The sequence below is a fragment of the Rattus norvegicus genome, chromosome 5 (genome assembly GCF_021556685.1).
Source record: "Rattus norvegicus strain SHRSP/BbbUtx chromosome 5, alternate assembly SHRSP_T2T, whole genome shotgun sequence".
In the NCBI taxonomy this organism is placed as follows: Eukaryota; Metazoa; Chordata; class Mammalia; order Rodentia; family Muridae; genus Rattus; species Rattus norvegicus.
In genome coordinates this window covers 153,764,391-153,784,090 of record NC_141538.1, presented here as the reverse complement: position 1 = coordinate 153,784,090, position 19,700 = coordinate 153,764,391, and the positions used below count along the sequence as shown (strand labels likewise).

At 51.1% G+C, this 19,700-nt stretch overlaps 1 protein-coding gene and 1 long non-coding RNA gene across 14 annotated transcripts in view; one reads left to right on the top strand and one right to left on the bottom strand.

Moving 5' to 3' along the window:
• Nucleotides 1-1,311: 1,311 nt before the first annotated feature.
• The window catches only part of Stpg1 (sperm-tail PG-rich repeat containing 1), a 53,228-nt gene continuing 34,839 nt past the window's right edge, over nt 1,312-19,700 (bottom strand). For 12 of the 13 annotated variants that reach the window (XM_087550680.1, XM_087550682.1, XM_087550687.1 and 9 more), the window contains 4 exons: nt 16,467-16,578; nt 12,108-12,273; nt 5,285-5,475; nt 1,317-2,495 (listed from right to left, as the gene is read on the bottom strand). In XM_087550680.1, the coding sequence (XP_087406806.1) occupies nt 2,419-2,495; nt 5,285-5,475; nt 12,108-12,273; nt 16,467-16,578 (546 nt within the window). In that variant the 3' untranslated portion in view covers nt 1,317-2,418. 13 annotated transcript variants of the gene reach the window in all.
• LOC148006101 (uncharacterized) lies at nt 4,206-17,507 on the top strand. The gene is made up of 3 exons (XR_015621227.1): nt 4,206-4,325; nt 13,107-13,392; nt 14,223-17,507. It is a non-coding gene; the product is annotated as an uncharacterized LOC148006101 (long non-coding RNA).

Below are 19,700 nucleotides of genomic sequence, written 5' to 3'. Positions count from 1 at the left end.
AAAACAAAAAACAAAAAACAAAAAACCAAATACAAAAAAGAAAAAAGAACTTTAATAACAGCGTCTGGATTTGAGGCTGGGAGTGTCTGTGAGGCTTGGACAGAAGACTCAGCCTCAGTGTGGATGGCACCATCTCATGGACGGGGGACCAGATGGAATGAGGAGGAAGGAGAAAGCCAGCTGGTGCCAGCATTCCCACCTCTCTGCTTCCTGTGCCATCCTTAGCGTTCTTAGCTTAATTCACTCCTGCTAACACATCCTGAGCTGTCCCGACCCCCACCACGGTCCCCACCACAGGGGTGGGGGCGCTGTACCCTCACACTCTGAGCCAAGATTCACCCTTCCTCCTACAAGTTACCTCTGTCAGACAGTCTTGTCAAGTGACGAGAAAAGTAACTGATCCCATGCCCCAAATCAATTAAATCAGAAGTTTGAGATTCAAGCTTAGCGTGATCTTGGTGTGGAACCTCTTTCTGCTCCTAGATGAACCTATCATCCGTCTGAGGGTTGAGTCAGAATCCTGAGGAGCCTAGGACATTTGAGTGTCTAAAGACCATTACATGGACCATCTGAGCTTAGGGCCTCAGCCCAGCCTCGGCAGCAATGGTGAATTCTGGCAGGTCTGGTCAGCTGACCCTCTCACCCCTCAGAGTGGCCTGTTTCCTTGTCTACTTGGAGAGACAATAATCACTGGGTGGAGCTTCATGATGTCTGAAGAGGCCTGACACGATTTCCTGTAGGACCCTCCACTCAACATTCCCAGGACCAGGACACTCCATGTGCTAAGCCTGGGTCAGAGGGGCCTGGATGGGATCCCCTGACCTGGATCACTTTGGATCTGGCCCTGTGGTTGAGAATCTGTGGCCAGGCACACAGGCATCTTCAAGTTCTGAATGTCAGCTCTGAACGGTCTAGAACATCTAAAATGGAAATAGAGGGCCCACCCAAGAGTCTCCTCTTTAATAAATTTTACAGTCAACTGCAGCCATCCTTAGAGGTATCATGTCCCAAAAACCGAAACGAAACAAAACAGTCTTAAAACTCCCGTGACTCCGACACCCATTAATGTGCTGGATGCTAGCACGTTAGGTGACTCAGCTCATGCCTGACCAATTCCACCCACACACCAGAAGACCTGAAGGTGTAGACTTTGAAGTCCTGGTTCCAACTGAGTTCTGCCCACAGAGGAGAGCCAAGGATCAGAGCAGGAGCCCAAGGTCAGAATCCCTTAAGCTTCCCAGAGTAGACCAGGCTACCTTGCCATTCCAATCCCCTGGCTTTCGGGAATCTGAAGATCACAAAGAGCACAGCTTCTGTGAGAAGCAAGAATTTCATTTAATTGAATATGTTTCTCTACCCCTTCCCTCCCTCTTTCTCATGTCCTCCCCCCACCCCACCCCCACCAGGAAGAGAGCCAATCAGGCAGCCAGTCCAGATGGGAAGCCCAGGAGGCAGAGTTCCCAGAAAATGTCAAGGAAGGGGCCTTGGGAAGAGAGACGCCCAGGCAGGTGTTGTGGAAGGGAATCAGGGGGCTGGAGGAGGGAGGTGGAACCTGTGAGGATCCCATTTAGGAAAGTGGCAGAAGTTATCAATGTCCGGGATAGGAAAGGGTGTAAGAGGTGAAGAGAACGGGAGAGGTAAGGGGCAAATTTCATCTCCGTTCTTGGTCAGCTCTCCCTTTAGCCACTTGAGGCAAGCTACGGTCTGTCAGGGACACCGTCCAACTTGGTAACTGATGCCTACTCAGAAACAGAGTAGGAAGGCAGGAAGGCGGCAGAGACCAGGCAGAGGCAATGTTGAGGAGGTGAGAACACGAAGACAGGAGACCCAGAGGTCCTCCCAGCCCTGGGGACTGTGGTTCCAGGCCTCTAGCTCCAGGTAGACGTTCTGCCTTGCCTGCTGATGACTCCAGAGTCTGTGAGTCCGCGGTGTGATGAGCGGCTCATGACTAGTTTCCATGTTCTTGCTGGGTAATGGCAAGGCATGGCTGAGGGCGGGGGTGTCCAGGGAATATCCCCGTGCCTCTGCTGCAGGCACCTCTGAGCCTTCTTGCCACCCAGAAGACAAGGACAAGCTGGATGACTTGCTTCTAATTTACCGCAGGCCGCCTTAGCAGGGCACTGGGACTCCACATTAGAGTCAATGCCCCAAGAGTCCTTATCTCTGGGAAGGAGGGTCATCAGAACCAGCTTGAAGGTTGACACGGAGGTAGCCAGAGAGCTCTGCTTGGGGTGAGTCGGGGGGACCATGGGGGGTCACAGGGGTGGCCAGTCTCCAGAAGGCAGCTCCAGACAGGATGTGACCCTGGGCTGGGTGACGTAGAGGGAAGGCATGTTCTCTTGATAGGTGTCCTGGGGAGCGGGGTCAGGAGGCCTGGTGGGCTGAGCCTCTTTCTCCCGCTCTGCCCCTGTGTCATCACTACACTGCAGGAATCCATTTATTGTCTTCATTGTAGAGGAAGGACTGCTTCCCCGGAATCTCTGGCTTGTATGAGGCTGAAGGGAGAGAAAGAAACAGCATCAAAAGAGAGAGGTGACTGGAAGGGCGGATCCGAGCTGCGAAGGGTTCCCTCACCCTGCGCCTAGGTGTCGAGGGACAGAGAGGGGAAGCAACTGGCCTTGTGTTGCCTGGCTCTTATTTGTAAAGGGTAGGGGCAGAGGTCACCTTCGGATGTCTTCCTTCTTTTGTTTATTTTGAGAGAAGGTCTCTCATCGAAACTTCAGCTCCATCTGTCTCCATCCTTGGTCATAGGCGCACACCATTGACTTTGGCTCTTGTGTGGGTGCTGGGGATTCGAGCCCAGTCCTCGTTCTCATACAGTAAGCACCTGACCTGCCGAGCCATCTCCCCAGCCCTGGGACATGGCTCTCAGCTAGCCGAGACTGGCCTCTGGACTGTGGCTTCTGGCATTCTTCAACTCTTTATATTTTCTTTTTCATCTTTTTTTAAAAAAGATTTATCCATTTATTATATATAAGTACACTGTAACTGTCCTCAGACACAGCAGAAGAGGGCATCAGATCTCATTACAGATGGTTGTGAGCCACCATGTGGTTGTTGGGAATTGAACTCAGGACCTCTGGAAGAGCAGTCAGTGCTCTTAACCACTGAGCCATCTCTCCAGCCCTATACTTCCTTAACAGAATCAACTTTATCTACAAGATCACTTTCTAGAAAATGTAAAATGGACACTTGAGGTAAAACGGTACTCTCAAAGAACAGAGGGCTTAAGTCGGTAGAGTTTTGTGTTAGTTCAAACATTTCCAGGAAACTGAAAGCTATGGCCACCATGGACATATGTCTCTAGTAAACAAGTCTTCTGAGGCACAGGACCAGAATCTCTCCCATGTCTTCTCAGGAAGCTACAGAGGGGAGGTCGTGGGTCCAGGCAGACCCATGCCTGCTAGAGGCACGTATGTTCGTCCCCCCAGCATACTCTTGGGATATTGTAACGCGGAGGTGACTACAGCAGGAGGAGTGGCCTGTTGGGTCCATGCTTCAGGAGTCCATGCAGCCTTCTCAGACACTATTCCAAGAGGACCCGGAAAAACAGCTTGACACGGAGTCCCAACCATCCCTGGGCCTCCAGAGCTCCTGTGTTAGACGCTGTTCTCCTGGCCTGACCACATACCCTCCAGGGTAATGCCCATCAGTGCTTACCAAAAGGCGAGTGTGAAAGACAAGGTGGCTGCCATGATCATTCTGCCTTCCTGTCCCTGTGCACACGCACATTGCACATGCCAACAGCTCTTGCCATTGTCAGAGAGAGGTAAGGGGTGCTTTAGAGAGCGGCAGACAGGTGGAGGAGCCCAGAGACCACCCATCACTGTGGATTGCAGGGTGGAATCTCTGGGGATAGGAACCTGCCCATCTTGGTGGAATGGACCCCTCAGGATGCTAACTGTCAGGGAGATCTACCCTCAGCTCATGGGTAGGGAAGGAAGGAGCTACGTGGCATCAGAGAGCCACTCCATCAGACCGGCTCTGGTGTCTGTCGCAAACAAGATACAGCAGCAGGAGACCTGTGGTGGTTTGAGTATGTTTGGCCTCCATAGATTCATCTGTTTCAAAACTTGGCCATAGGGATGGGCACTATTAGGAGGTGTGGCCTTACTGGAGTGGGTGTGGCCTCCTTGGAGGACGTGTGTCACTGTGTAGGCGGGCTTAAAGGTCTCCTATGCTCAAGCTCCAGCCAGGGTGGAATCGGAGGCTCTTCCTGGCTGCTTTCAGATCAAGATGTAGAACTCTCAGCTCCTCCAGCACCCTCTCTGCCTGCGTGCTGCCTACTTCCCACCATGATGATAATGGGCTGAACCTCTGAAACCGTAAGCCAGTCCTGTTTAAATGTTTTCCTTTATAAGAGTTGCCTTGGTCATGGTGCCCCTTCCCAGCAATGAAACCCTAAGACGAGACCCCACCTGGAGACTTAAGCCCACCACAAATGTCCCAAGCAGGAGGCAGCTTACCTTTCAGGCCTTACCTGTCTTTAAAATTCCTTGGCCAGTCTAGACTAGAGGCTTAAATATCTTTAAGAATAAGACGTTTTCTGAGAACTTTATAAATGCTGTGACCACTTCCTTTTAAAACAATGTCTGGGGCTCGAGCGATGGCTCAGTCAAGTAACTGCTGTACAAGCATGGACCTTAGCTCCCTGGAGCCCATGGGGAAAACCTAACACTGGTGGCCCAAAGACAGGCAGATCCCTGAAGCTCACTGGTCAGCTGCCTAGTAGAATCAATGTGCTTTGGCTTCAGGGAGAGACCTTGTGTCCAAAAAATAAAATAGCTTTTGAGATGACTCATTCACTTACTGCCAAGCCTGACAGCCTGAGTCCAATCCTCGGAGTCCACAGGTTGTCCTCTGACATCCATACAGGTCATGGCACAAGAGTGCACGTATGCGTGTTTGTCACACACACACACACACACACACACACACACACACACACACACACACTAAAAGGAGCGGAGAGAAGAGAAGAGAGGAGGGGAGGGGAGGAGAGGGGAGAGGGCAGGGGAGGGCTGGGAGGTGCACACCTTAGCAGCACAGTCACCACCAACCAGGAGCTCTGAACTCTTTCACATCCCCAGCCATGGTTTTAAATCCAAAGCCCCCTTTCTGTTCAGAAACAAAACATTCTAGTATTCTGAACTGTGAGCCAATGGCCTGCTAAGCCCACCTCTCCCTTGGAACCTGTTTAGCAAATAGCCCATAAACGGGTGGCATCTGATGGCCTCAGAACAGCACACTGTTGTGGAAAGAGTTGGGTTCTCAGTTCTCTGACCTGGGCCGGGAAGGGTTGGCTTGGATGACTTCACTGGCCACCGGCTGGTGTTGGACACAAACGATGCCGTGGAGATAAAGTGCTTGGGAGGCCCCTGGTAGTTCACGATCTCGTACTGACCAGGACCAGGCAGAGGTGGCTTTTCGGGTAGAGGCAGTGGTTGGGCAGAAAAGTTCAGGAGTGTGGTTTTCCTTTGGAAAAGACAAAATGGGAAGATGTCACCACAGCAGCCTCGCGGGGGGAAAGTTAATGTCTATAAAGCACAGGCAACGCCAGGGCTCCCCACAAAATGGGAAGATGTCACCACAGCAGCCTCGCGGGGGGAAAGTTAATGTCTATAAAGCACAGGCAACGCCAGGGCTCCCCCAAGGGTCTGAGAGGGGCTCACCTTGGGCAGTATCCTAGCTCAGTTGCTTATGAGCCTAGGACCTCTGGGCCTCAGTTTCCTCATCTGTATAATGGTAACCAAACCACACAGGCTTGCCTGGGTTCAATGAGGTGTAGTATCTAAACCATGGTCCTGGGGTGGTGAGAGCACAGACACATCTCTGTCCCAGACATCTGTTGCTGAGCACATCGGGAAACCCAGGTAGCACTGATTGTATGTGCTGTCTGGGCTTAACTGCTAGTCTGGCAGGAGCTCTGAGAACTGATTCCTGGGTGAAAAGAGGCTTTGATGAGCCACTAGTGATGTCTGCATAGCCAGGTACCAGGAACCCCCATCTTTCCTTCCAGGGAGTCATTGGTCCACAACTGGCAGATTTCTCGACATTCCAGAACCCTGCTAGCTCGTTGTCCCTTAAGGCTGCAGACTGTAGACTGGAGTGGAAAGGCACGGGGCTGGGAATCTAGAACAAGACACTCGCTGCTTGTATTGTAACTGTTTCAGACTGTCATCTTTCCTTTGGGAAAGGGAAGTCATTAAATAAAGCTAAACGGCCCCTGCTGGAGTCCAAGCCCACGTGACAATCCTGGAAGCATTTATAAGCTGGTGGAGTTGGACTAGAGAGCCTTTGACAACTGTTCTCGCACCGCAACCTACAGTATAAAGGTTACCAGGTGTCCTGGGATCCTCTGGGGAGTCAAGCCACTGTACAAAGGGAACACCTCACACCTGACGTTTCTCCTGAAAGGGACACCATGCCAGAAAGCAGTGCGGAAGATCTGGCTCCCAAGACCCTGCTGACTTCCGGCATCTACCTTCTCAACTCCAGTGAGCCAGGACACTGACGGCTTGCTAAGGGAGCTGATGTGCAGAGAGACAGACACAGTACAGTATGTACAGTCAGAGCCCGTTACTGGGACGTGGTTTTGTAGAACTGGTCCTTTAGTCCCAGGATTTGGAGACGCGCCATGACAGAGGTGTCTAGGTTTCAGGGTCACCCACAAGGAGTACGAATTCTAGTCGTGCTACTGACTGGCTGTGGGGTCATACAAAGACCTATATCTGAATCAGGAAGGGAGAACCCCTGCTCTTTGTAGGGGAGCCATAAAAACAACAGAGAAGGTAGGTGTGTGAAGCATCTCCCAATGAGCCAGTGTGTAGTCAGCACTCACACTAGGGCCGCTCTGCCGTGTGGGGAATTGCCCACTGTTAGGGAGGCCATGGTAGGCCACCTCACTCTACCTGAGGTTTGACCTCTGTAACCGCTGGCTTGAATGTTTATATTAGAACAAGAGATACCCACGGGAAGGAGGTAATAGGTACCTATCAGCTTCACAAAGAAGACCTGGCTTTAGGGTCTGGTCAAGAACCTTTCTCTGTATCAGTAAATGTTACTTCACCCCTGTTCTGGCTGTGACCCCTTCCCCAAGGCACCCTGAGAAATTTCATGGATGTGTGTTTAAGTGGCTGTATTTTGAGACAGACCTGACTCCTGGAAGTCAGATCTGGAACAAGCCAACTACCAGATGAAGTTGTTCATCAGTCTGGAGCACCCCAAGCCCAAGAGTCCCCATCCAGGGAAGACTAGGAGGTGTTTGCTCGCCAGAGACTGATGCAGGCTGAGCCCACATCACATACCTGCACATTTGGTTGGACTGGCCCCTTCCTGCACCTCTTGGAGTACTAGGGATAGATACCCTTCCCCCTCTCAGAGTACTAGGGACGCCCTGCCCCCTCAGAGTACTAGGGACGCCCCGTTTCCTCAGCAGAATGCCAGGCTCTCTGGCGAGCACCAGCAGGGTGCTCTGGTCAGGCACACTTAGGAGTCTAGGCTTCTCTGACTAGACACTGATCTTGAGGGCTGGGTAGTCTACAGTTGTGGCTTGAACGTCCACTTTCCTGCTCATGTTCTTGAGGAAGTGACCACCTCAGGCCACGCACTAGGAGCAACAACTTTCACTCCTGTGCTGAACAGAAACTGCTAGAAAGGGAAACGTAAAAGTCCTGAGCACACACATGCCCACAATCCCAGCACTTGGGTAGCTGAAACAGGAGGATTACCACAAACCTGAGGCAGGGGAGGGGCAGCCTGGGCTATATTGTGAAGCTCTTATGGAAACAGGAGGGCAGAGGTGATTCCTATGAGGGGATCCAAACCTGCACTCAGGAAGAGGTCAGCAGGAACCCTTCAGGTAGGGAGGGGAGGAAGGGCACTCCAGCAACAGCCACACAGGGGTGGACGTGGTAGAGGGAGCAGCCAGCCTCAGCCCTTCCCTGATGTCTGGGCTCCATTACCTTCTTATCCCCACACCCGACTTTTCTCTGTAGTTCAGCATGGGGCTGGGCGCCTCGAAGTTGAATAAGGGCAAAGTCATCTCTACAGCATGAGGCAAGAAGCAAGCAAGCACAGTGGGAGTGTGTGTGTGTGTGTGTGTGTGCGTGCACACATGTGTGTATATGTGTGTGTGTGCATGCACAGATGGGTGTGAGTGTGCTTGTGTAGGTGTGTGTGTGTATGTCTGCGATTTTGTCTCTGTGTGTATAAATGTATGTGTATGTGTCTATGTGTGTGGGGTTATGTATGTATATGTGTATATGCGTGTGCATGGGTGGGCATATATATGTATGTGTGTGGGTTGGGTGTATGTGTCTATGTGTCTGTGTGTATGTGTCTCTGTGTACAGGTGTTTATATGTGTGTACGTGTGTACATATGAGTATTGTGTATGTATGTGTGTATATGTATATATGTATGCGCATGTATGTGTGTGTATATGTGTGTATGTGTGTGGGTATGAGTGTGTGTGTGCGTGTGTGTGTCTATGTATCTGTGTCTGTGTGTGTCTGTGTCTGTGTTTCTGTGTGTGTATGAGTGCATGTGCGTGTGTGTGTGTGTGTGTGTATGTGCGAGTGCGTGCGTGCACGCGTGCAGATTGGATAGAGCTGGCTGTTCCTACAGGAAGGAGAAGCATGAGCAAAGGCCAGGATGGAAGCAGTGTTATTCTAGATCTTTCTAGGAGGCAAACGTGACTGAAAAGCCATTAATAAGAGAGCTCCCTTTAACTTCGCATTGGGCCTGTGAGGGGTAGTTGCAGGGAGAATGGTAAGAAACGAGAGAACAACCTAGAAATGATGGTGGGATAGAGAGATGAAGGCAGGTACTGTCGTCTTCTCCTATGTCTGAAACCCTGGTGGTGGTGGTAGGGGGGTGGGACGAAGGTGATGGAGTCCAGACACCAGATTCCCCCTCCTGGCTCCCCCCCCACAGCTCGCTCCTGGTGGTGAGGAGCAGTTGTGAAATCGCTGAGATTCAGTGGCCACGCCCAGGATGGCCAGCAATGCTGTGTGACCAGCCTTTGATGGGTTTTGACTTAGTAATGAATGAAAACATCTATTAAACTCTCCCAGGAGCCACAGCAGGACTAAGCACACTCTGGTTTCCCAGGGACCCCTTTGTCAATGGCTCAGAGATAATGGATGTCTTCAAGGTCACAGCAGGTCACTTGTAGAAGGCACCTAGGACCCCTGGGACACTCCCAGACACAGGTTCTCTGCCTCAGGGATTCCCAGGTTTGGGAAGGATAAAGGGGCAATTTCTCACAATTCTTCTCCACATTAAAGGGAGAGTGATTGCCTCTGGGTGGAATGCGGTATCTGTTCGGCAGGGTAGGGTAGCAGTGACAGATAGCTGCCTGGGAAGAGGCATCCCACAGTGAATGACAATCCCCGTTCCCCAGGGAACCTGAGGTGGGCCTGAGCATAATTACTGAACTGGAGCCTGGCCAAGGGGCTTGATTCTCTGGAGCTACCCTTGACGGGACAGCATACTGTGCAAAGCTGGTGACTTAGAGAATCCAGGAAGTGGTCAGAGAGGAGTCTCCAGGTGTTCCTCTGCTTGGCATCAGGGCGGGGGGGGGGGGGGGTTTGGGGGGGAGGGCCTAGAAGGACCCCATTCAAAGGCTCTTGCCCTGCCTCACTGAGTCACATCCCCAGGTACTGAGGAATTCGAGAAGTGAAACCCTGGCTGACACCTGCTTTTAGAGACAGGGTTTCTCTGTGTAGCCCTGGCTGTCCTAGAACTCACTCTGTAGATCAGGCTGGCCTCGAACTCAGAGATCCAAATGCCTCAGCCTCCAGAGTGCTGGGATGAAAGGCGTGCACTTAGGAAGCGCAAGGCACTAGGTTCGGTCCCCAGCTCCGGAAAAAAAGAAGCAAAAAAAAAAAAAAAAAAAAGAAAGAAAGAAAGAAAGAAAGGCGTGCACCACCACTGTCCAGCTCTCGCTTCACAAGCTGAGACAAACTGTGTAACAAATCCTCTTAGCTTTGAGTCAAGGACGAGAACACCCACACGTTCCTTGGCCACATCTCATGAGGCGCAAGTGGCCGCCTCAGGTGTGGCACTGCCCTACGGCTGCCATTCAGAGAGCTCAGGGGTAGGTCCTCCTCATTAAAGCTTCCAGACCCGGGCTGCAGGTTTGAGCCACTGTGCCAAATGGCGGCTGCACCCTACTTCCGCAGGGTCCAGCATAATCTCAGCTGTAGTGAGTAAGATCCAGATGTCTGAGGCAGCAGACGCCTCTCCCAGTTTGAACATTAGGTAATGCATCAAAACACCACATGGTCCCCATAAATTTGCATGGCTTTTATGGGCCAACTGGGAAGAAAGTAAGAACTGTTTCCAAGTTCTGCTTCACTCAGCTTCCCGGGAGCCACAGCAGAGAAGTCCTCAGCAATGAGGCAAGGCAGGCAGGGAGCCTCCATAGGGGACAGTCCTCTGCCCACAAGCCTGCCCCTTACTGCAACAGGCTGCCCCACCCCCACCCCTGACAGACCAAGGAACAGTTTGTGTGCAGAGGCAGCTCAAGCCAGCCTGAGAGCATGAGTCTCTGACCTTTAGAGAGGGACTAGCCATCCTAGTCCTCTGGGAAGGAGCATGCAGAATCACAGAGGGAACTTTTGTCTGAGCCTGAGTTCCTTCTCCAGCTCCGATTTGACTTGACAGAGCCCTGCCTTCCCGCCCCGTGCCCCAGGCTTATGGCCCAATGTTTCCAGCCTCCTCCCAGTTGCCTGGGTTAGCCTAGCCCACAGCAGCCATGGACCTGACCCCTGCCTTGCCTCTGTGGAGGGGCTCAGGTGTCCACACGCTCAGCCCTGACCCTGAAGTCACCCTTCCAATGGCTGGACCTGCAAGACAGGATCGAATGGGAGGTGAAGCCGCCGACAGTGAAAAGATCAACCCGTGCGGTTGGTTCTAAAAGCTCTACGGCCACATGAGGAAGCCTTAAACCCCGAATACCCTTGAGTCTCTTAGATGAAAGCAGCATTAGAAATGGCTTATAGAGGGGTTGGGGATTTAGCTCAGTGGTAGAGCGCTTGCCTAACAAGCGCAAGGCCCTGGGTTCGGTCCCCAGCTCCAAAAGAAAAAAAAAAGAAAAAAAAAAAAAGAAATGGCTTATAGAGAGGTTGGAGAGAGGGTTCAGTGACAAAGAGCACTTGTTCTTGCGGAGGACTGGGCTTAGGATCCCAGCACCCACAAGGCAGCTAACAGCCAGCTATGGCTACAGTTCCAGAGGACCCATCGCCCTCTTCTGGCCTCCGTGGGTATTGCAGAGACATGGTACACAGGCATACATGCAGGCAAAACCCCTCTACACATAAATTAACAATAAAAAAATTCAAATGGTTGTCTCTCTTGGCCTCCCACCCCTGCTTTGGTGAAGCAGGAGCTGGCTATATAACCCTGACAGATTTTGAATTCTCAATCCTCCTGCCTCAGCCTCCAAAGGGCTAGGATTACAAGTGTGCACCAACGAACCCAGCTCTGTTTCTCTTTAACTTTGTGTGATTATTAAGTCACCATGTGCACCTTTTGTGTGCCTGACAAATTTTTAATTCTGAAAGCAACCCTGGAAGACACGAATTAGACCCATTCATCTCTGCAGATAAAGGTACAGGAGCTCAGAGTTTATGGTGCATACGGGCCAAAGGTCAGATCCAGCAGTTCCTGTTCAGAGCACCCCTCCTGAGTGTGTCCCCACTCCTGTCTTTCCCCCCAGCACAGGGAAGACTCCACATTATAAAAGCAAAACCACCATGACCCCAGGAGAAGCCAGCTTCGAGGGGGACTCAGGAAAAGCCTGGCACCTCAAACAGGGGTCTCTCTGGCAGGAGGTGAGCTGTGAAGACTCAGGCAAATCCCTCCACCTTGCTGAAGATCCTTCCTCTAGTGACTCTGCCACTGGCTTGGGAAGGCATGTTCCTAACACAGGCGTTACTCAGTTAAAGTCGTATACTCTCTGATGGCTAATTGGGCACTGTACCATGGCGCCCCACCCCCACCCCGTCCCATCTGGGACTGAGTCCTGCTAAGTGGTGCCATCTCACCCTGCCCCTCCAAGGGTCCCCTGGAGCTACCAGAGAAAGAAAACACAGGACTCACGGGAGATGAGATTTTCTCAGAATCTTGGTTTGATCGTTCGGGTTGTAGTAACCAGGCCCCGGGCCTGTTGAAGTCGGTTTTAATCCACGGCCAGTTTTGGACTTGAAGCAGGACACTAAGACCTTTGGCGACTCCCTCACCAGGGACTCATTGACATCGTAATGCCCTGAACAGAGAGGAAGATGGACATGGGATGAGACACTTCCTGGATCAGGGGAAAGCAGCACCTGCCACCAGTTCCTCAGTGCCACAGGCATTTCACAGCAACATGGTGACAGTGTCACCTCAGCGGGTCAACTGGGAAGGTTGCCTGTGTGGGCTGACAGTCAGATTGCCACTTGGAGAACACACTTCAACCTGTGGGCCTCAGAGCAGCCTGGCTGGCTGGATCTCACTGTTTCAAACCATACCTGGGGCCCTGCAGCCCAGAGATAGGAATTAACGAGCCAGAGGACTTCCAGCCAGCCAGATACCTTAGGGACGTCCCAACACTGGTGCAGCCCATACTGACACAACTTCCCCCTCAATAGAGTACGTGCACTGTCTCCTGGGAGGTTCTAATAGCTGAACACTATCTTCACAGTTTGTATTCGTGCAATAAGAAAAGGGTGTGTAAATGTGGGTCTGTGTGTCTATGTATTTATATGCCTCTGCATTTGTCTGTTATGCATACATGTATGTATGTATGTATATATGTGCACATATGCACATCTGTGTGCACACAAGACCAGAGCTGCCCTTCCCTTGTTCTACCACCTTCTGCGTTATTTCCTGAAACAGAGACCTCTCATTGACTAGGCTGGTGGCCAACAAAACTTCTCTGTCACAACACTGGAGTTTTGGGTGCATGTGTGTCCACGCTCGGCTTTTTATACGGGTAATAGGGATTTAATCTCAGCTCCTCGGGTCTATACAGCAGGTACCCCTACCTGAGGAGCCACCTTCTCGGCCCCCCAGCAATAGGTTCTTTAAAGAAAAATTTAACTTTGTTATTTTTAGGTGTCTCTGTTTGCACGTGGGCACACAGGGTCCCTGGAGCGGTCCGATCTGTGACCCACCTGAGATGGAATCTAGGAGCCGACCTTGGGTCCTCTGGAAGAGTAGCAAGTGCTCTTAACCGCTGTGTCATCTCTTCATCCCCTACGTGATATTACTGAGAATCTGCTGTGTGGAAAAAAAAGTCTAGCTCCTGCTAAAGCAGTGTTTCTCAACCTGTGGGTCGAGGCCCCTTCGAGAGTCAAATGACCTTTTCACAGGGGTCACCTAAGATCGTCTGAAAACACAGGTATTTACATTACAGCCCATAAGTGGCAAAATTACAGTTATGAAGTAGCAATGGTTGGGGCCACCAGGACATGCAGAACTGTATTAAAGGGTCGCAGCGTCAGGAAGGCTGAGAACCCCTACCCTAGAGGTGCCCTATGTTCTTGTCTTTTTTTTTAACATACATTTATTTATTTATTTATTTATTTATTTATTTAATGTATATGAGTACACTGTAGCTCTCTTCAGACACACCAGAAGAGGGCGTCAGATCTCATTACAGATGGTTGTGAGCCACCATGTGGTTGCTGGGATTTGAACTCAGGACCTCTGGAAGAGCAGTCAGTGCTCTTAACCACTGAGCCATCTCTCCAGTCCCTAATGCTCTTGTCTTAAGAAACCACAATCAAATCTACTTGTTTGTCCACAGAGTTCCCAGGAGGGGAGACTGGCCTGAGCTGGAGGGGAGAGCAGGGAGCAGTCTCACCCCCTAAGGCTGCCACCGACACCTGTCACAGTGCTCCACACTTCCCAGCACTCGGGAACTAGGGGACTCACTCAACAGAAGAGGTGGGAGCGAGGCATGCTGGGAGCAGGCAGCACGGCAGGGACTAGGTCAGCAGGGGAAGGCAAGCTCCACAGTGACACGGAAAGCCACTTGTGGATGGCTTGGGAGTTTTGTTTGTTTGGGTGTGCTTTCAGTTATCTGTGTGTGTGCTAGCACGTGTGTTAGTGTGTGCTCGCCTGTGTGTGCTGGTGCACGTGCAGGCCAGACTTCCACTTCTCAATCCCCCTCTGCTTTTTACAATTCTTTCCACTTGTTTACTTATTGTGTGTGTTGTGTATTTACAGATTACCACAGCACATTCGTGGAGGTCAGAGGACAACTTGAGGGAGTTGGGTCTCCACCATTTAGTCCTGAGAGCTGAACTCAGGTCACCAGGCCAGACAGCAAATACCTTGGCCTGCTGGGCCATCTCATCAGCCTTCACATCACCGTCACCATCAGCAGCAGCAGCAGCAGCAGCACCACCACCACCACCACCACCATCATCATCACCACCACCATCAAAGCAGCAGCAGCAGCAGCAGCAGCAGCACCACCACCACCACCACCACCACCACCATCATCACCACCATCACCACCATCACCATCATCATCATCATCATTACCACCACCATCACCATCATCATCATCATCACCATCATCACCATCATCACCATCACCATCACCATCACCATCACCATCACCATCATCATAGCATGATCTCTTACTGAACCTAGAGTCCTAGGTTTGGCTAGACTGGCTGTCTGGAAAGCCCCAAGGATCTTCCTGTTTCTGCCTCCCCAACTCTGACATCAGAGGAACCTGCCTCCCCACCGGGCTTTTTCACTTGGTGATGGAATCCAAGCCCTTGGGCCTGTTCTTGACAAGAGCAACCACTCTGCCAAGCGAGTCATCTCCTAGCCCCACCCACTTTTAAAAACAGAAACTCCTAACAATCCTCCTGCCTCCGTCTCCCAAACATTGGGGTTACAGGTGCCACATACTAATATATTTTTAAAGACATGCATGAATACATACACACGAAACTTGAAAGTCTATGTACACGTGACATAATGACATCCATGTCTAAGTGACCAGGACTAAATCAAGGTAGGACGAGGCGGGGCCCAAGAGGGGTCATGGCAGGAAAGAAACTGAGTAGAATTGGTGGGATCCAGGAAAGGGGGAACAGAGTTTAGTGGTGGTGGCCTTGGAGGGACGATAGTTCAAGTTTCTAAAGCCCTGCAGATCTGGCTGTGTTCTGTCTGGCCTTTTGCTCTAGAGCTCCACAGCCCTCGCTGGCCTCACACTTAAGGCCCTCTTCCAGCTTCTGTCTTCCCAGACGTTGACTGCTCTAAACAGATTTCACTTTTCTATTGACAAAGTGGTTTGGAGAACACAGCTGACGCTATAAGATGTCAGCACCATCATCTCCAGGGCACAGAGAAGAGGGTGGATGCCCTCTGCGGAACAAAAGAAATGGTCTGGCTGTCCGGCTGTATTGAAGAGCCGCTGGGTCCCGTTCTTTGTTAGAGGGGACCCTGGAAGCCTCTGAGAGGGCTTAGTGACTGGGATGCTCTGTCTCAGGGCTCTGTGGTGGGGCCTCTGGCTAAACCCCAAGGGTTCCAGCTTTGTTCTGCTGTATAAACAAACAAGGAGGGGCTTTGTGCAGATGGTGCAAGGATGGGGGGAGGGGCCGCACTGAGCCTCCTAATTAGCGCTGGTTTTGTTACTCAGCTTCAGCCTGATCTTCTGGCTTTAATCTGGATTTGCTGAAATCTGACATGCCCTGCAATTTTCTCCACACCCTATGCCTTCCTGCCCCTCCTCTGGGTTCTGGGCCCCAAGTTCCAGGCTTGGCTGGGTAAGGCTGGCGAGGTCGGGCTATGAGGACTCTTCTGGAGCCCTCTGAGTTAATCTACTGGGACTAGCGCTCCGGGATGGAAGTGTGGGCACCCAGGGGTACCACCACCTTTTGGAATACAGGCAAGCTCAGATGTGTTACTGGATCCTGGTTCCAGAAGGCACCAAGGACCAGAAGGGAAGCGGGGGTTTGATCAGGCACCTTTGAGCTCAGGTGTGCTATTTAGTGCCTTGTGACACTGGACAGGTTTTTGTAACTCCCTGAGTATCTTCTTCCATAAATGAGTACAGGACTACGGGCACAGGCAGGCAAAACACTCCCTTTGAGATAAATGCAGTCAGCACCTGGCCATTTAGGAGATGGTGAAGTGACCTCTGAGGCAGTGTCACCTTCTCTCTCCCTCCCTGTTAGTGGCCTGCTGACGTCACTTTTCCACCTGCTGTCCAAGCGCTGCTGTGCCTGGTCCTAGAAGGCCAAGACGACTAAGGCCAAGATGGCCGCTTAGCGGACAAGCACAGAACCACTGGGTTCCTTATCCTCTCTGTTCGGCACTTTCTCTGCCTCCACGACCCCAACTCCACAACCAAGCATCTTCTGAACAGGCTCCCTGTAGAGAGGTGGGCACCAGAACACCAAAGCCATAGCAGGGACTCAAAGTCAAGGGCAGAGACAAGCAGCTGCTTACCCGGTGCTGGCCCTCCTGGTTCAGAGGAGGGGACGAATCCTCTCGGCGTTTTCGATAGAAACCCGGCTCGAGCGCAGACATTGTTTCTCTGTTTGCAGATGGAGATGGAGGCCTGTGCGGGAGAAAATCCACCCCGCATGTTCAGTGCCCGCCTGTGCTCTGTCTTTGTCACACTGCCTGGGACAGGTGGCAAATATGAGCCAAATTTAAGCCTGGCCTTCTTGGATGGAGAATCGACATCATGAGCTGAAAAAGATGGCTCCGCTGTGCCCTTACCTAGTTCAAGTGCTCTGTGACAAACATGAGCATGCGCGCACGCACGCGCGCACGGCACAGTGAAACCAGAGGAGAATGGCTTAGCCCCTCTCCTGCCTGGCCAAGACTGTGGGGCCCCGCTCAGATAGTCTCATCTCTCTGAGCCTAAGTTTTCTCTCTCTCTGTAAAATGCATCTGATGATCCCCACTCTGCTCTGGAGCATTATTGGGGGCAGGGGAGGATACCACAAACCACCCAGAAAAAGGGGTTTGTTTCTTCTCGGTGCTGGGGTCTTGGGCGCCACCGGCCAGCTGCACCCACTGCCCTTGGGAGGAAGGGTTTTCGCTGAGTGTGGGTTGCTGCTACACGTGTTCTCATTTCTTTTGCCGTCATTTTTTTGCCTTTCCAGGACATGTCCCCTATCTGGTCCCTGGCTGCATTCTTCTCTGTACAAACAGTGCGCTAAACACGCCATCCAGGGTTACCCGGAGTCCTATCGCTCAAGATTCTAATCAAAACTGCAGTCACTCTCTTCTCTCTGCTTTTCTGGACGGACCAGAAATTAAGAATTTTGGCTGATCCACGCAATATACATATGAGAACGTCCCATGGGTTCAGAACTCTAGAAACGATGGGGGTTGGTGGGTGGGTCTCGGGGACAGGGGAGGCTGAGATCATGCTTCTGTTATGCACGAATGACAAATATTTGGAGTGCCAATTTGTAGTCAGTCTCCTGTATTCGTTAGATAACAGAAGCAATAAAAATTGTGTCCAAGAGTGCTGGGAATATTTGCTGAATGAGTGAAACTATTTGCTGGGGGCTGGGATGGCTTGATTCTCCCTGATACTTCTTTGTTTAAAAAAAAGTTTCTTGAGAAATGCAGGTGGCATTTTGGTTTTGTGCTCACGGCGGTGGAGGAATGTAGCTTTTCCCAGGGTCCAGATGGCAGGTTGCGCGCAGGGAGCTCCTACACAAAGACCAGATGGGCAGGCTAATTACTGGACAGGAGAGGGCCAGGCCTAGAGAGAAGATAATGACAGCTCCCACACCAAAAGACTCCAAAAGAGAACCCAAGACTGAGGCCAAGCAAGTTGCTCGGTGCGCAGCATGGCTAACGGGATTACGATTATGGCTGTTGGGCTTCTTGCCTGATGTCGCCACCATTGTTCTCTGGGCTGGGGAAAAACCTCCTGCAGACAAAACAGTTCCCCACCTTTGTTCTTTCCTCAGACAGAAACCTGTGGAAAATGGAACATTTTTGTCTACCTGTGAGTCCACAGGAAGATCTCTCCATTAGACTAAGAAAATACTCAGCAGGTAAACACTGAACAGAGCCGGGCTGTCGAGAGGAAGTCCAGATGTAGCCGAGCAGAAAATACACCTGGACCCTGTACAGGGTGACTTCAAAACGGAAGGGAGAGGTGTGTGTGTGTGTGTGTGTGTGTGTGTGTGTGTGTGTGTGTGTGTCTGAAGCCCCTGAAGATATTGCACCTGGCTCTTGGCGACATTTGCCTTGGGAACCCACATTATAAGGGAATTAGCATGGGGGGTGGGGGAGGTGCAGTTAAGAGCACACACTGCTCTTGGTGAAGACCAGAGTTCGGTTCCCAGCAACCGCACCAAGTGGCTCATTACTCACTGCCTTTAACTCCAGCTCCAAGGGATGGATGTGGTCTCCAAGGTATACACTAAGGATGCACTAAGGTATGCATGCACCACACACACACACACACACACACACACACACACACACACACACACTTTATAAAGAAAGAGAAGAAATTATAATTATAAGAAAATTCTACTCTATAGCTCTGTATGCTGGATTTCCACAGGGCTTAGTTGTATATTGTTCAAAGTATAAATAAATGTGCTGCTTCCAGTCACCTTAAAAGAATCGTGAACAAGATGGGTGCGCTCTGTGGAGCTGGAGAAATGGCTTAGTCACTCAAAGGATCACTGCATAAGCATAGGAGTCCAGATTCACATCCACGGCACTCATCGTAAAAAGTCAGCCATGGGACTGGAGAGATGGCTCAGCGGTTAAGAGCACTGACTGCTCATCCAGAGGTCCTGAGTTCAAATCCCAGCAACCACATGGTGGCTCACAACCATCTGTAATGGGATCTGATGTCTGCTTCTGGTGTGTCTGATGGCAGCAACAGTGTACTCACATACATCTTTTTTTTTTTAAAGGTGGCACACATCTTGGGAAGGTAGAGTCAGGAGGATCCCTGAGACTCATTGGCCGGCCAGGCACCGAGGACCCTTTCTCAAAAACATCATCATCATCACCACCACCATCATCACCACCACCACCATCACCATCATCATCATCGTTATCGTCATCATCATCTAAGGTAGACAGCAATTGAGGAAAACACCTTCATGTGCACACACAAGTGTACACACACACACACACACACACACACACAGTCTCTCTTCTCTCTGTCTCTCCTCTATCTCTCTCCTCTCTCTCTGTATCTCTCTCCCCTCTCTATGTCTGTCTCTCTCTCCTCTCGTCTGTCTCTGTCTCCCTCTCTCTGTCTCTGTCTTTCTCTCTCTGCATGTGTGTGTGTGTGTGTGTGTGTAGTGTTCCTGTACACGCGTGTGGAAGCACTGAGCTTGGAAACCGAAGGCAAAGATACGTCCACCACCCCCTCACACACACCCACACATATCTTAGCATCCTCTATTGTGAACCAGAACCAGGTGATCCATTAAATATAATTAATTCTGCTAGAAATTAATGCAAGGACTAAGAGATTCGAGGTCCAGCTGACTCGGCCACGCAAACCCCTGCTGCCATCATCACGTTGTCATTATTAGCAGCCAGCTATTCCAGGGGAACACTCCAGAACAGCATGTTTAAGACAGTAGCCACAATCAGCCCTGGAAACTCGACTGATCCAAATTTAAGGCAGGCTGTATAGAGCAGATACGCATCGGACTCCAATGAGATATCGCAATAACAATC